General features: G+C 50.2%; 1 protein-coding gene across 1 annotated transcript in view; it reads left to right on the top strand.

The window, feature by feature from the left end:
* LOC144691913 (homeobox protein PKNOX1-like) overlaps positions 1 to 11,555 on the top strand; it is a 124,129-nt gene extending 112,574 nt beyond the window's left edge. Inside the window, exon 8 of the mRNA XM_078560487.1 lies at positions 11,397 to 11,555. Coding sequence (XP_078416613.1) covers positions 11,397 to 11,555 — 159 coding nt within the window. The remainder of the gene's footprint in view (positions 1 to 11,396) is intronic.
* The last annotated feature ends 5,129 nt before the right edge of the window (positions 11,556 to 16,684 follow it).

Genomic DNA, 16,684 nt, shown 5'->3' with positions numbered 1-16,684 from the left:
ACAGGCCGGTTATACTGATATCCAGAACACAGTCGCACTGTACAGGCCGGTTATACTAGTACCCAGAACACACAGTCACACTGTTAAGGCCGGTTATACTGATATCCAGAACACAGTCGCACTGTACAGGCCGGTTACACTGATACCCAGAACAACCAGTTGCACTGTACAGGCCGGTTATACTGATATCCAGAACACAGTCGCACTGTACAGGCCAGTTATACTAGTACCCAGAACACACAGTCACACTGTTAAGGCCGGTTATACTGATATCCAGAACACAGTTGCACTGTACAGGCCGGTTACACTGATATCCAGAACACAGTCACACTGTACAGGCCGGTTATACTGATATCCAGAACACAGTCGCACTGTACAGGCCGGTTATACTAGTACCCAGAACACACAGTCACACTGTACAGGCCGGTTATACTGATATCCAGAACACAGTTGCACTGTACAGGCCGGTTACACTGATATCCAGAACACAGTCACACTGTACAGGCCGGTTATACTGATATCCAGAACACAGTCGCACTGTACAGGCCGGTTATACTAGTACCCAGAACACACAGTCACACTGTTAAGGCCGGTTATACTGATATCCAGAACACAGTCGCACTGTACAGGCCGGTTACACTGATACCCAGAACACAGTTGCACTGTACAGGCCGTTTATACTGATATCCAGAACACAGTCGCACTGTGCAGGCCGGTTATACTGATACCCGGAACAACCAGTCGCACTGTACAGGCCGGTTATACTGATATCCAGAACACAGTCGCACTGTACAGGCAGGTTACACTGATACCCAGAACACAGTCGCACTGTATAGGCTGGTTACACTGATACCCAGAACACAGTCGCACTGTATAGGCTGGTTACACTGATACCCAGAACACAGTCGCACTGTATAGGCCGGTTACACTGATACCCAGAACACAGTCGCACTGTACAGGCCAGTTACACTGATACCCAGAACACAGTCGCACTGTATAGGTCGGTTACACTGATACCCAGAACACAGTCACACTGTACAGGCCGGTTACACTGATACCCAGAACACAGTCGCACTGTATAGGCCAGTTACACTGATACCCAGAACGCAGCCGCACTGTATAGGCCGGTTACAATGATACCCAGAACACAGTCGCACTGTATAGGCCGGTTACACTGATACCCAGAACACAGTCGCACTGTACAGGCCGGTTACACTGATACCCAGAACACAGTCGCACTGTACAGGCCGGTTACACTGATACCCAGAACACACAGTCGCAGCGTATAGGCCGGTTACACTGATACCCAGAACACAGTCGCACTGTATAGGCCGGTTACACTGATACCCAGAACACAGTCGCACTGTACAGGCCGGTTACACTGATACCCAGAACACACAGTCGCAGCGTATAGGCCGGTTACACTGATACCCAGAACACAGTCGCAGCGTATAGGCCGGTTTTACTGGTATCCAGAAAACTCAGCCGCAGGGAAGAGGCTGGCTGTTTTTTGTTGGGTAAGGGTATCAAGCGATATGGAGCTAAGATGAGTAAGTGTAGTTGAGGACCAGGTCAGCCAGGATCATAATTTAATGGCGGAACAGTCACAGGGGGCTGATAGCCTTCTGTTCCTACGATAATGGCATACTATTCAAAATCCGAGTTACACAGCAGGTGTTGGTATCCAGAACTAACTGTATGGCAATCTCTCGGGGTGATAGTGTATTGTGCTGTGACTTCTCTGAATAAGCAACAGCTTGTGCAGACTTCAGAACAGGTATTCAACACTGAGTAGACTATAGAGGCTTAGTGTTTAAAACAAAATGACTGAATTAATCTGTATTTGTGAGGAAAGTGAAATTATACTCCCTGACATCCACATTACTCCTTCATTTTCTTTCAGCTTTTTTCTGTTCCTCGATGAGGAAGGCTATTCGGCCCAACCTAACTCACCCATCTGGAAATATCCTGAACTCCCCTATTGCAGTACTCATTTCTTAAAAGATTCCAGGGTTATTACCTCCACTGATCCATTGGCCACATTAAGGAGACAGGCTGCCTTCTAGTATCAGTACCAGCAGCTTCTTTAGCTGTAAGGCTCAACTTTCAAGATATGAGGGACCCCAGTACCATCCCGACAGCTTTCCTGGGACTTACTGGAATAGGAAAACCGATGCAGTGAGAATTTACTTTTGCTCTTGACTTTCCTGAGGGACTGTAGGAATGTAACCATAAGTTGCTGCAGCCGTGCTGACTCAGTGCACGGCCCACTTAAGTCTCTCATCATTCATTCTGTGGAGGTAAATGAACAGTGGGAAACATTTAAAGAAACAATACAATGTTTAGCAAAAATATATTCCATTTGAAAACAAAAACTCAGCAAGGAAGACCCACCCGTGGCTCACTCAGGAGGTTAAGGACAGTATTAGGTTAAGAGAAAAGGCTTGCAATATTACAAAAACAGTAGCAAGCCTGAGGATTGGGAGTGTTTTAGAAACCAGCAAAGGGCCACCAAAATGTTGATAAACAGGGAAAAGCAAGGATCGGGGTAAATTAGCCAGAAATATAAAAACAGATTGTAAGATCTTTTATAAATATATAAAAAGGAAGAGAGTAGCTAAAGTAAACTTTGGTCCCTTAGAATCAGAGACAGGAGGATTTATCATGGGGAATGAGGAAATGGCAGAGATATTGGCCTGAATTTTGCACTCGTCGGGCTTGCGCGATTGGCGGGCCCAGGAGCGGACAGGAAATGGGCCCTCGACCGCGATTTCATGCTGGCCGTGCAATTAAACGTCAGCCAGCGTGAAACACACCCTGAGAAAGGCTCAGCACTGCTGATGGGGGCAGGAAGAGGGTGGGCACCGACGTCACCGCGGGTGTTGGTGAGCACTTCCAGTGAGCTCCCAGAAGACAGACAGAAACCTCGGAGCTGCAGACCTCCAAATAATAAAGCACAAAAACTGCTGCAGAAAATGTCCATGCAGTGCAATCAAGCACCTGAAAACATACCTCATAAAAATGCTGTCCCCACATATTTCTTTTTATTTTATATCCTAACGGAGATTTCATCCTGCCCTTGGATGAGGAAATAATTAAAATGTGAATTCTGCCCACCCACTTTGCCCTTGTAACGAGCTAAAAATCACACGGAAAACGTAAAATCGTGGTCAATAGGCTTTTTAATGACATTAATTGGCCCTTTAATTGTTGGCGGGCCACCGACCTCACTATTCCACGTGTGCACGATGACATCGGGGCGCACGCTCAACATGTTTTTGTGCAATTTTACATGTGCACCTCGGAACGCAAGATTCGGGCCATTGAACAAATATTTTGTCTGTCTTCACAATCAAACACACAAGTTTCATACCAGAAATAAACGGTAACCTTTGGGCTAAAAAGAGTGAGGAAATTAATATCAACAGAGATAAAGTATTGGAGAAACTTAAGGGACTAAAATCAGACATTCTCTGGGACCTGATGGCCTGCACCCTAGGGTTCTAAAGGAGAGAGCTGCAGAGATAGTGGACCTGCTGACTACGATTGCACCAAAATTTCCGTCCCGTGGCCGGGTGTGTGCCCGACCCAAACGGGAATAAAATAGTGCGCGATGACGTAGGGTGAGCGTCCCGACACCATCGCGCACTCGCACAATACTCCGCTCGGCTGGTGCACGCAGGTGCCAGAGCGGCACCCACCATTAATTTAGCGGCAACTTAAGGCCCTTAACAGTCCAATTGACTGTGATGTCACCTTGCCTGTGCAATCTTCTACTCATTGCATGGGCAAAACGGGCAGGCAGGCAGCCAACATTTTCACAAACCTCTTCCAAGGGCAGGATAAGAAGGGTCAGCATCATTTCCTGTGTGAGTAGTGAGGAGTTTTGGAGATTGGTTGTATATTGGTACTTTCAGCTTCGTCTCTGTTCGGAGTTTCATTCTTAACATTTCCAGGCTTCATTTCAGGACTCATTGCTGTCTGCCAGGCTCCCGGAGGATTCAGACAGTTTGGACATTTCCAGGCATCAGACAGCCTTCCCTTACACGTGTAATGGAGATTGTGGTCTCCGTTGGAGGCACCTCTTCTGAAGAACAGAGGGGCAGAAGGGAGAGGAGGCCAGGTGTCCTAATGCAGCTTCCAGGGGAGGGACCTGTGGGAGGAGAGGTGCAGGCACAAGGGGTGCAGGACCAGCAGGTAGTCCAAGGTGAAAGGGGCCGCAGAAGATGCCACTATCCTGCTGCCAGGGTTTCGAGGCAGTGATGCAGCTACCTCTATGTCCAAGGTGCAATGCCGAAGGGGGCTCCTCCTCTCCCGGGAGACAGTGATCTCCATCTGCCAGATGATCAGGCCTGAGATCAGCTCCGACTGTGTGGGTGGGCACCCCATGCCAGTGGCTCTGAAGGTCACAGTGACCCTCAACTTCTATGCCTCCGGCTCTTTCCAGGGATCTGTGTGGACTCTCCCAATCAGCTGTCCACAGTTGCGTTAAGCTGGTGACAGAAGCTCTGTTCAGACGGTTATTGACTTTCATTCATTTCCATACGGATGAGGCCAGCCAGGCTGAGAGAGCCAGAGGCTTTGCAGTGATTGCTGGGCTTTCTCATGTCCAGGGTACCATCGGCTGCACACATGTGGGCATCAAGGCGCCAGCGGGTCAGCCCGGTGCCTTCATTACAGGAAGGGATTCCACTCCATGACTGTGGAGATACTTAAGTCTGTGCAAGGTACCTTGGCAGTTGCCATGATGCCTACATCCTTAGATACTCACAGGTGCCGAGGCTCTTCAGTGCTCCAGCCCGGCTGGATGGATGGCTGCTGGGTGACAAGGGCTATCTGTTGAAGAGGTGGCTCATGATGCCTCTCCGCCACCCAAGAACAGAGGCAGAGAAGCGTTACAATACACGTCATGCCTTCACAAGGGCGGTGGTAGAGAGGACCATAGGTCTTCTCAACAATGCACTTGAGATGCTTGGACCATTCAGGGGGTGCACTACAATCCTCCCCAGAGCGGGTGTCACTGATAGTGGTTGCCTGCTGCGCTCTCCACAATCTGGCATTAGCAAGGGGGAACCCACAGGAGGAAGAGGATCTTGAGGCAGCTGCACAGGCCACAGATGATGAGTCCAGTAGTGAGTCAGAAGAGGAGCACGGTGAGGAGAACGCTGAGGGCATGGGGCCAGACCTCAGTAATCTGCAGGGAGCCAGGGATGCCTGGATCCAACGCCCCTTCAGCTAGGTTACCAAAGATGAGCTCGATGCCAGGGCTGCCGCCTCCATCCCAGATGCCTGAAAGGATCCTTTCATTTGAATACTAAGAACAGTCAGAGCCTGTGCAATAAAGCTCAGAGCCACCTACGTCCAGCATTACACACTGGCATTCCCCACACCAATGAAATAAAAAGGTGAAGTATACTCAGGCCTATGAAGGCAAAAACACAATTTATGTCATTCTGACAATTCTGTAATCTTAACAAAAATGTTTCTGATATTCAACATTGGACCAGTATACATTAAGATAACAAAAATGAATATAAAATCACCCATGTCCAGTCCCCCTTGTGCTCATGGTGCCTTTAACTTTGCGAGTGTTTCGCGAGACATGCGAGTGCTATGTCTAGGTGCCTCCCACCCCTTCCCCCCGCCTCCCTGGCACCGGCATTGGAGACAGCGGCTGACTCTGCTGTCTTGTTGGCCTTGATGACCTTGGCGGTCATCCTCCGGCCAGTGGAGCCTGTGCTGGCCCTGCCTGGGAGGGAGCGGCCAGTGCCACGGCTGTCATCTCCCCAGTCGCCGCAGCCTCATCTGATGCCACGGTCACTGGCAGAGGGGTGGAGGAGCTGTTGCCATCATCCAGAGCGCCCTGAGAGGAACCCGCAGAGACGACAGGCAGCTCATGCGCCAACATGAGGTCGCTGTGGACCTCCTTGCACACCATTCTTGGACGGGCACCTAGCTGGGATATTGGGTGGCCCATCCATCTCCCACATGGACACTGACCACCTGAGGTCATTGCCTGTGTGAGGGCTGCAGGTCTGAGCACAATTCCAGGAACCCCTGATTCTGTCCCTGGAGCTGCCTCTCCATGAGAGTCACCACTCTCTCAATGGAGGGGGCAGTGCGCTCAGCCATGAGGGTCAACGCAGTCCTTGTGCTCCGCATGGACTCCTCCACAACAGAGACTATAGCACGCATACCCTCATGGATCTCTGCCAGATCCTCCCGCACATATCGCTGGACATCCAGCATCTGCTGCCTAATGGATGACTCCAGAGGCTCATCATCAGCCTTTGACTGAGCATCGTCTTGACCCCCAGCCGTCGCCCTGGGCACTCTCTGCCTCCGCCTGCACCTCAAGCGATTGTGAAGTGCCCTCACCGCCGAGCACCGATATGTTCCTCACAATAAGAGGTTGTGGTGGAAGAATTAGTCCAGGCTGGTCTTTTGGTTCAAGCTGGTTTATTTTCAAGACAACTCCTCAGTGCTACTGACTTCCAAGTAGCTTCCACACAAAGTGTTCCAGCTGTTTCTTTTTATTCTGTTTAGATGCGATAATCAATGCCCATCACCTGTTTAACTAGCAACTATCTTGAACAAGGTGATTGCCAGGCAGCATGATTATTCATACATTGACATGATATACTAGCCGCCATTCTAATGCCCATCAAAGCACTGGTATCTGCCCTGGTGCCTGCTTCAAAGAGCGGGTCTGACGCAGGTGCAAATGACGCCTGGTGGTCCTCCGGTGTCAGGGTGGACCTTCGAGGTCTGGAGATCGAACGTCTGCTGGCTAACCTAAAAGGGAGAAGAAGGACATGTCCTTAGTTAAAGTCATCACACTGTCACTGTGCATGCTAGGCAACGGAGACAACGGAGATCTGCATCATGGTGCCCTCGTCTTCCAATGATCAACGGGGACTCCAGGTTCGAGGCTCCCATCAATGAAGAGACTACACTAGAATGGTAGAATGGTTGCACAAGCCGAAATTCTCACCTCTGTGCACTGTACTCTTATCTTCACCTGGCACCCCCACCTCACCACGCCTGTTTGCACGTGGGGCGTGCCAGTCCCCAAGCTCCAGAGCATCTTGCACATACCTCAAGGATTAAGAGGCTGGTGGTGCCTCCACTGGCCCACGACCTTTCTATTTTGTTGTGGGCAGTTTTCTCCTGAAAGAACAGAGGAGCATTGATTAGTCCACTCTGTATGTGCAGTGCCATTGCAGCCTGGCCAACCCCAGCCGAGGAGCACCTGGCAGAGCACATTTGAGTCGTGGCACTCAGTCCAAGTAGCCAGGGCTCACCCCCTTGGCCAGCTCCGGCATGATTGACAGTTGGCACTCACACTCTAGCACCCCTGAGGTCCATGGGGGAACGGCCAGACCTTAACACATCTGCACACTGACCCAAGTCAACTTGGTACTCACCCTTCCTGAGAGCAGCAGGTCATTGAAGCACTTCTGGTACTGCACCCAGGAGCACCGCACCACATCATGGCTGCTGACTAGCGCTACCATCCCCTCCCATGCCCTCTTGGTGAAGTGCAGTGGCCTCCTCCTCCCATCCCTGGGGTCAAGGGTGTCCCTCCTGGCAGCCACCTCCACCAGGAAGACAGTGAGGCACTCATCAGAGAAGCAGGGAGCCAAGTGCCCACCTGACCTGCCTTCCCCACCCCCTGCCGTGTCCAACTGCACTCCGGTCTATCGTGCCGGCTCAAGGAACGCCCTCTGTGGCAGCCTTCCAAGGGCTGCCTGGGCTGCTTTTAAACCAGCCACCGGGTCACCATTGGACCCAGCGGCCGGCAGGTCCCCGCCCCAGCACAGTCCTTCCCAGGATTGCCCACCGTGCTTGCCCGACGAAGGGAAAATCCTGCCCTTGGATTCGGGAACAGACCAATCAGTTTGGAAGTTGGTAAAATGTTACACCACTTTTCAAGAAAGGAGGGAGAGAGTAAACAGTGAAGTACAGGCCAGTTAGCCTGACATCAGTTATTGGGAAAATGCTGGAATCTATTATTGAGGAAGTCTTAACAATGCACTTAGAAAAGCACAGTATGATTAGAACAAGTCAACATTATTTCACCAAAGGGAAATCCTGTTTGACAAAGTTATTAGAGTTTTTTGAGGATGTAACTAGTAGGGTAGATAAAGGGGAACCACTAGATGTAGTATACCTGGATTTCCAAAAGGCTTTTCAATAAGGGGCCACACTAAAGGTTAATAGGCAAGATTAGGGCTCATGGAGTTGGGGGTAATACATTAGCATGGATAGAGGATTGGTTAATGGATAGAAAACAAAGAGTGGGAATAAATGGAGCTTTTTCAAGTTGGCAGGCACTGAATAGTGGAGTGTCGCAGTGCTGGGGCCTCAGTTATTTACAACCTTTATTAATGACTTGGATAAAGAGACAGGGTAATGTATCATAGTTTCCTGATGACACAAAACTAGGTGGAAAGATAAACTGGGGAGGACACAGGCAGCAAATAGATATATTTATTCTTTCATGAGATGTGGGTATCGCTGACAAGGCCAGCATTTGTTATCCATCCCTAATTGCCCTTGAACTTGCTACGCCATTTCAGAGAGCAGTTAAGAGTCAGCCACATTACTGTGGGTCTAGAGTCACATGTAGGCCAGACCAGGCAGATTTCCTTCCCTAAAGGGCATTAGTGAGCCTGATGGGTTTTTTCAATAATCAACTGTAGTTGTCCGGTCACCATTACTGAGACTAGCTTTCAATTCCAGGTTTTATTAGTTGAATTAGAGCATTAGCCTAGACCTCTGGATTACTAGTGCAGTGACATTGCCACTACGCCACCATCTCCCAATATAGATAGGTTAAGTGAGTGGGTAACAAGATGGCAGATGGAGTATAATGTGGGGAAGTGTGAAGTTATTCACTTTGGTCACAAGAATAAAAAAGCAGAATATTTTTTAAAAGGTGCGAAACTTGTAAATGTGGATGTTCAAAGAGACTTGGGTGTGTTCGTACAAGGAATGCAGAAAGTTAGCATGTAGGTATAGCAAGCAATTAGGAAGGCAAGTGGCATGTTGGCCTTTATTGCAAGGGGACTGGAGTACAGGAATAAAGAAGTCTTGCTAGAATTTTACAGGGTTTTGGTGAGACCACATCTGGAATACTGTGCGCAGTTTTGGTCTCCACATTTAAGAAAGGATATACTTCCATTGGAGGTGGTACAGCGAAGGTGCGTTAGATTGGTCCCTGGGATGAGGGAGTTGTGCTATGATGAGAGGCTGAGGAAATTGGGCTGATATTCACTGGAGTTCAGAAGAATGATCTCATTGAAACGTACAAAATTCTCCAGGTGCTTGATAGGGTAGATGCTAAGAGATTGTTTCTGCTAATCGGGGAATCTAAAACACTGGGAAATAATCTCAGGATAAGGGCCAGATAGTTAAGAACTGTGTTGAGGAGCAATTACTTCACTCAGAAGGTTGTGAATCTTTAGAATTCTCTACCTGAGATGGTCGTAGATGCTCCATTGTTGAATGCATTTAAAGTTGGGATTGACATATTTTTTGGGGTCACAGGGAACTAAGGGATATAGGGAGCAAATAGGAAAATGGAGTTGAAGCCCAAGATCACCCATGATTGTATTTAATGGCAGAGCAGGCTCAATGGTCCATATGGTCTACTCCTAACATATGGACGTACAAATTGGGAGCAGGAATAGGCCGTTCAGCCCTTGATCCTGCTCCGCCGTGTCTGATCTGATTGTGGCATCAACTCCACATTCCACATACCCCCGATACCCTTTGACTCCCTTGTTAGTCAAGAATCTATCTACCTCTGCCTTAAAAATATCCATTGACGCTGCCTCCACTGCTCTCCAGGGAAGAGAGCTCCAAACATTCAGGACCGTCTAAGAGAAAAAATTTCTTCTCATCTCCATGGTAAATGGAAAACCCCTTATTTTTACACTGGGTCCCCTAGTTCTAGTATCTCCCAGAAGAGCAAATATTCTTTCAGCATCCAGCCTGTGAACTCTCCTCAGGATCTTATATGTTTCAATAAGATCACCTCTCATCCTTCTAAACTCCAATGGATACAGGCCCAACCTGTCCAACCTTTCCTCAAGCGAATCGGTCGTGTGAACCTTCTCCAAACTGCTTCTAGATCAATTACATCCTTTCTTAAATAAGGAGACCAAAACTGTGCACAGTACTCCAGATGTGGCCTTAGCAGTGCCCTATACAATTGTAGCAAAACATTCCTACATTTATATTCCATTCCCCTTACAATAAATGCCAACATTCCATTTGCCTTCCTAATCACTTCCTGTACCTACATACTAACTAAATAACAAGCTTCTATTTCTTGTGTTCTTATTCTCCGCAGGCTCCCCTTGTCCCCAGTGCTTTGAATTCAAAGTTCGGGCCCTTGACTTTAAATGCCTCCACAATGATCTCTACCATCTCCCCTTCCTGATATTCCCATCCGAGCACTATGTTCTTCTAAGAGGCTTATTGTGTATCCCTATGCTCCACAAATGGTGGCAGAGTATTTGCTCCGCATAAATCTCTCCACTGCTCCTTTAAAAACCTGTGTGACTAAGTGTTTAGTCACTGCTCCCTATTTCTCCTTTCTGGAATGGCGAGTGGTATGCTTGTCCCTTCCTGGGAAGCACTTTTGGTGTCTCTTTACATCAATGGACGCTTGTTGGTGGAACTGTTCTACTGTGTAACTTGGCCAGCAGGGAGCCTCTGGAAGGTGCGCAGACCCTGCCACACGGCTCCGCCTTGGTTGGTTCTGTCTGCATGACGTTTCTTCACTATTGCTCAAGGTCTAGGTGCTTTGGTTTTGCAATTCCTGTTAAATCCAGTGAGAATGAAGAGTGGCACTGGAACCTCACATTGCCCTGCTCCGATGTTCTGAAAGTGGGCTCATGCAGCAGGAGATGTGTGAGGTATTTTTACCATTCTGAGTGCCTCGCCCTTTGATCATGACATTGAGTTTCCACCTGAAGAATAACGAAGGAAGCAATCCTTTCATTTATCAGTTGCCCACTAATACCCTGAACAAGCTGAATTGTTTTAGTGTGGTTGAGTTGTAGAGTTAATGTAAGTTAAATATATTTTGTAAAATACTTCCCTCCACTTGCTTCTTTGGTGGCTAACAGCATTCCGTTGTTTGGTTTCTGATTTTTCAGGTTCCACCCATGGTTTGTTTTGAGTTAGCTGATCTCCCATGGTCAGCACTAGGTTAATGCTGTTTTATTTTGGGTCGGGACGTCAGGCAGGATATGTGAGATGGGCTTGGACCAACTGTGAGATCACTGTCTGCACCCCTGTATGAAGAATGGCCTCTTGAGTGAGGATATATATCCATTTATGTATTGATGGAACTTTGACATAAAATGTTTGTTTTCAATCAGCTTCAGCTGCAGTTAAACCAAGATGTGAATGTCTTGCATCAAGACAGTGAGAATTCTCCAAAAAATAAGCGTGGAGTCTTGCCAAAGCAAGCTACTAATATCATGAGGTCCTGGCTGTTCCAGCACATTGCGGTGAGTATCACATGTCATGCTGTTTAGCTGCAGGTGACAGCTACAAGAAAGCTCCTGTTTTAAATTTGTTACACTCATTTGGACAGAATCTTTTTTATTTTCTGTGTTCAATTGATTTTTTTTGTGGACTGGTGTGACATTTAATATCATCAAGCTGCTCATATGATAAACATTCCCAGTTGTGTGTCTAATTGTGGACAGTGTCACATGTTTGACTGAGCAAATATTCCATTGCTTGATTGTGAAGTTCAACTTGGTTCCATAGGCACAGCCTGACCATCAAGCTTTAGTCTTAGGTGCTTAAAACTAATGAAAATGGCAGAATACAAACTGTTCTAGTCTGTGCCCACAGACACAAGTGTTGGCAACACTGGTTGGACCTATTCAGCATGTCTCATAATCTCCTGTTTCCAAATGTTGTATCAATCTTCTCAGCAATCAGTTGATAAAAGTGACCAGAATATCCATAATCCCATACAGGGCAGAAACGGCTCTATCTATCCCATGGTTTTACACTGCAGGCTGTATTATAGCCCAACAAGACTGAAATGGGAGGAGAAAAGGTCCCCGTGAGGTTACTCCCAAACTCTTACAGGAGTGTCCAGGAGATTAATCATACTTTTAGGACACGCGTACAATCTGTGAGTCTGTGTTCCACACACGATATATGAAGGATGAATACTTGGCTAGGGAATGGGAGAAACTGAAATGAATGTGGACACTGCAAGACTTAAGGCTTTAGATTCACATCAAATTTCTTATTGACCAAAATTCTGCTGGAATGTGTTCCTCGTGGCACAGCTAATCAGCTTTACAAAATCCTGCTTAGACCACACCTGGGGTCACTGTGAGCAGTTCTGGGTACCACACCTTAGGAAAGATATATTGACCTTGGAGAGAGTGCAGTGTAGATTTACCAGAATGGAAACCTGGACTCCAAGGATGAAATTACAAGGAGAGGCTACACAAACTGGAGTTAAATTCCCTGGAATTTAGAAAGTTAAGGAATGATATGATCAAAGTTTTCAAGATATGAAGGTGAGCAGATGGGGCAGATTGGAAGAAACTAGTTGCGCTAATTGGGAAACCTATGGCTAGAGACCATAGTCTGAAAATTAGAACCAGATATTACAGGAGCGAACTTAGCAATGCACAAAGGTTGGTAGAAGTTTGGAACTCTTTTCGGCAAATGGCAACTGATGCGAGATCAATTGTTAATTTTAAAGATGCAATCAACAGATTTTTGTTATCCAGAGGTATTAAGGGATAGGAGGCAGAGGCAAATATATGAAATTAGGTCACAGATCAGCCACGATTTCACATAGAAACTAGGAGGAGGAATAGGCCATTTGGCCCTTCGAGCCTGCTCCACCATTCATTATGATCATGGCTGATCATCCAACTCAATAGCCTGCTCCCGCTTTCTCCCCATACCCTTTGACCCCTTTCACCCCAAGAGCACTAACTCCTTCTTGAAAACATTCAATGTTTTGGTCTCAACTACTTTCTGTGGTAGCGAATTCCACAGGCTCACCACTCTCTGGGTGAAGAAATTTCTCCTCATCTCAGTCCTAAATGGTCTACCCCATATTCATTCACAGAATGAGGGAACAGATTTGAGGGGCTGAATGGTCTATTCCTTTTCCTATGTAATCTGGTATTCTTTAGCCAACAGTGAAGAGTGGGCAGGAGAGAGGAAATGGATGATGGGAGAATAAAGCACACACGGGAGGGGGAAGAGAGAGAGAGAGAGGAGGTGGGAGAGAGAGAGAGAGGAGGTGGGAGTGAGGGGGAGAGAGAGGAGGGGGAGAGAGAGAGACGAGGGGAAGAGAGAGAGGAGGAGGAGTGAGAGAGAAGGGGAGAGAGAGAGGAGGGGGAGAAAGAGAGAGGAGGGGGAGAGAAAGCAGAGGGGGAGAGAGAGAGGAGGGGGGAGAGAGAGAGAGGAGGGGGAGAGAGAGGAGCGGGGGGAGAGAGAGAGGGAAGTGGGAGAGAGAGGGGAGTGGGAGAGAGTGGAGAGGGGTGGGAGAGAAAAGGAGGTGGGAGTGAGTGGGAGAGAGAGAGACGAGGGGAAGAGAGAGAGAAGGAGAGAGAGAGAAGAGGGGGGAGAGAGAGGAGGGGGAGAGAGAGAGAGCGGAGGGGGAGAGAGAGAGAGGAGCAGGGAGAGAGGGGAGGGAGAGGAGAGAGGAGGGAGAGGAGGGGGAGAGAGAGGAGGAGGGGAGAGAGATAGGAGGGGGAGAAAGAGAGAGAGGAGGGGAGCGAGAGAGAGAGGAGCGGGAGAGAGAGAGAGGAGGGGGGAGAGAGAGAGAGGAGAGGGGAGGGAGAGGAGAGGGGAGAGAGGGAGGCGGAGAGAGAGGAGGGGGAGAGAGAGAGGAAGGGGGAGAGAGAGAGGAGGGGAGAGAGAGGAGCGGGGAGAGAGAGAGAGGGGAGGGGAGAGAGAGGGGGAGTGGGAGAGATGAGAGGACGGGGAGAGAGAGAGAGGACAGGGAGAGAGAGGAGAGGGAGAGACAGAGGAGGGGGAGGGAGAGAGAGGGGAGGGAGAGAGAGGGGGGCGGAGAGAGAGGGGAGAGTGAGAGGGAGAGAGGACGGAGAGAGAGAGAGTGGAGGGGGAGAGAGAGTGGAGGGGGAGAGAGAGAGGAGGGGGGAAGAGAGAGAGGAGGGGGGAGAGGAGGTGGGAAGAGAGAGAGAGAGGAGGGGGAGAGAGAATGAGAGAGGTGGGAGAGAGAGAGGAGTGAGAGAGGATGGGTTGAGAGAGAGGAGCAGGGGGAGAGAGAGGATGGGGAGAGGGAGAGAGAGGAGGGTGAGAGAGAGAGAGAAGGGGGCGAGAGAGAGGAGGGAGAGAAAGGGAGAGAGAGAGAGAGAAAGGGGGAGAGACAGAGAAGGGGAGAGAGAGGTGGGAGAGAGAGAGTGAAGGGGAGAGAGAGGAGGGGGAGAGAGAGACAGAGGGAGTGGTGGGGAGAGAGAGAGTGGAGCGGGAGAGAGAGAGTGGAGGGGGAGAGAGAGAGAGTGGAGGGGGAGAAAGAGTGGAGGATGAGCGAGTGAGAGTGGAGGGGGAGAGCGAGAATGGAGGGGGAAAGAGAGAGAGTGAAGGGGGAGAGAGAGTGTGGAGGGGGAGAGAGTATGAGGGAGGTGGGGGAGAGAGAGTGAGAGAGGATGGGTTGAGAGAGGAGGGGGAGAGGGAGAGAGAAGGGGGCGAGAGAGAGGAGGGAGAGAAAGGGAGAGAGAGAGGAGGGGGAGAGAGAGGAGGGGGAGAGAGAGAGGAAGGGGAGAGAGAGAGGGAAGTGGGAGAGGGTAGTGGGAGAAGAGAGAGAGGACGGGGAGAGAGAGAGCAGAGGGAGAGACAGGAGGGGGAGAGAGAGAGAGGGGGGAGAGAGAGAGGGGAGGGTGAGAGAGAGAGGACGGAGAGCGAGAGAGTGGATGGGGAGAGATAGAGAGAGTGGAGGGGGAGAGAGAGAGGAGGGGGGAGAGAGAGAGGAGGGGGAGAGATAGAAAGAGAGGTGGGAGAGAGAGAGGATGGGTTGAGAGAGAGGAGCAGGGGAGAGAGAGGTGTGAGAGAGAGAGAGTGGAGGGGGAGAGAGAGAGGAGGGGGAAAGGGAGAGAGAAGGGGGCGAGAGAGAGGAGGGAGAGAAAGGGAGAGAGAGAGAAGGGGGAGAAACAGAGAAGGGGGTGAGAGAGGTGGGAGAGAGAGTGAAGGGGAGAGAGGAGGGGGAGAGAGAGAGAGTGGATGGGGAGAGAGAGAGTGGAGGGGGAGAGAGAGAGTGGAGTGGGAGAAAGAGAGGGTGGAGGGGAGATAGAGAGGGTGGAGGCGGGAGAGCGAGGGTGGAGGGGGAGAGAGCGAGGGTGGAAGGGGAGCGAGAGAGAGTGGAGAGGGAGAGAGAGGGGAGGGGGAGAGAGAGTAAGTGGAGGGGGTGAGAGAGAGTGGATGGGGAGGGGGAGAGAGAGAGTGGAGGGGGAGGGGGTGAGAAAGAGTGGAGGGGGAGGGGGTGAGAGAGAGTGGATGGGGAGGGGGAGAGAGAGAGTGGAGGAGGAGAGAGGGATAGGAAGGGGAGAGAGAGAGGAGGGGAAAGAGAATGAAAAAGGTGAGAGAGATAGGGGAGGAGGGGGAGAGAGGAGAGAGGAAGAGAAAGAGTGAGAGAGGCGGGAGAGAGAGAGGAGGGGGAGAGGGAATGAGAGAGCATGGGTTGAGAGAGAGTGGATGGGGAGAGAGAGAGTGGATGGGGAGAGAGAGAGTGGATGGGGAGAGAGAGAGAGTGGATGGGGAGAGAGAGAGAGTGGAGGGGGAGAGAGAAAGAGAGGAGGGGGAGACAGAGAATGCGAGAGGTGGGAGAGAGAGGAGGAGAGAGAGAGTGAAAGAGGATGGGTTGAGAGAGAGGAGCAGGGGGAAAGAGAGAGAAGGGGGAGGGAGAGAGGAGGGAGAGAGAGAGAGTGGAGGGGGAGAGAGAGAGAGGACAGGGAGAGAGAGGAGAGGGAGAGACAGAGGAGGGGGAGGGAGAGACAGAGGAGGGGAGAGAGAGACAGAGGAGGGGGAGCGAGAGAGAGGGGAGGGAGAGAGAGGGGGGCGGAGAGAGAGGGGAGAGTGAGAGGGAGAGAGGACGGAGAGAGAGAGAGTGGAGGGGGAGAGAGAGTGGAGGGGGAGAGAGAGAGGAGGGGGGAAGAGAGAGAGGAGGGGGGAGAGGAGGTGGGAAGAGAGAGAGAGAGGAGGGGGAGAGAGAATGAGAGAGGTGGGAGAGAGAGAGGAGTGAGAGAGGATGGGTTGAGAGAGAGGAGCAGGGGGAGAGAGAGGATGGGGAGAGGGAGAGAGAGGAGGATGAGAGAGAGAAGGGGGCGAGAGAGAGGAGGGAGAGAAAGGGAGAGAGAGAGAGAGAGAAGGGGGAGAGACAGAAGGGGAGAGAGAGTTGGGAGAGAGAGAGTGAAGGGGAGAGAGAGGAGGGGGAGAGAGAGACAGAGGGAGTGGTGGGGAGAGAGAGAGAGTGGAGCGGGGAGAGAGTGGAGGGGGGAGAGAGAGAGAGAGTGGAGGGGGAGAGAGAGAGAGTGGAGGGGGAGAGAGAAAGAGTGGAGGATGAGTGAGTGAGTGGAGGGGGAGAGGGAGAATGGAGGGGGAAGGAGAGAGAGTGGAGGGGGAGAGAGAGTGTGGAGGGGGAGAGAGTATGAGAGAGGTG

This window comes from Cetorhinus maximus, chromosome 16, assembly GCF_964194155.1.
Source record: "Cetorhinus maximus chromosome 16, sCetMax3.hap1.1, whole genome shotgun sequence".
In the NCBI taxonomy this organism is placed as follows: Eukaryota; Metazoa; Chordata; class Chondrichthyes; order Lamniformes; family Cetorhinidae; genus Cetorhinus; species Cetorhinus maximus.
This window is presented reverse-complemented; position numbering and strand designations above follow the sequence as displayed.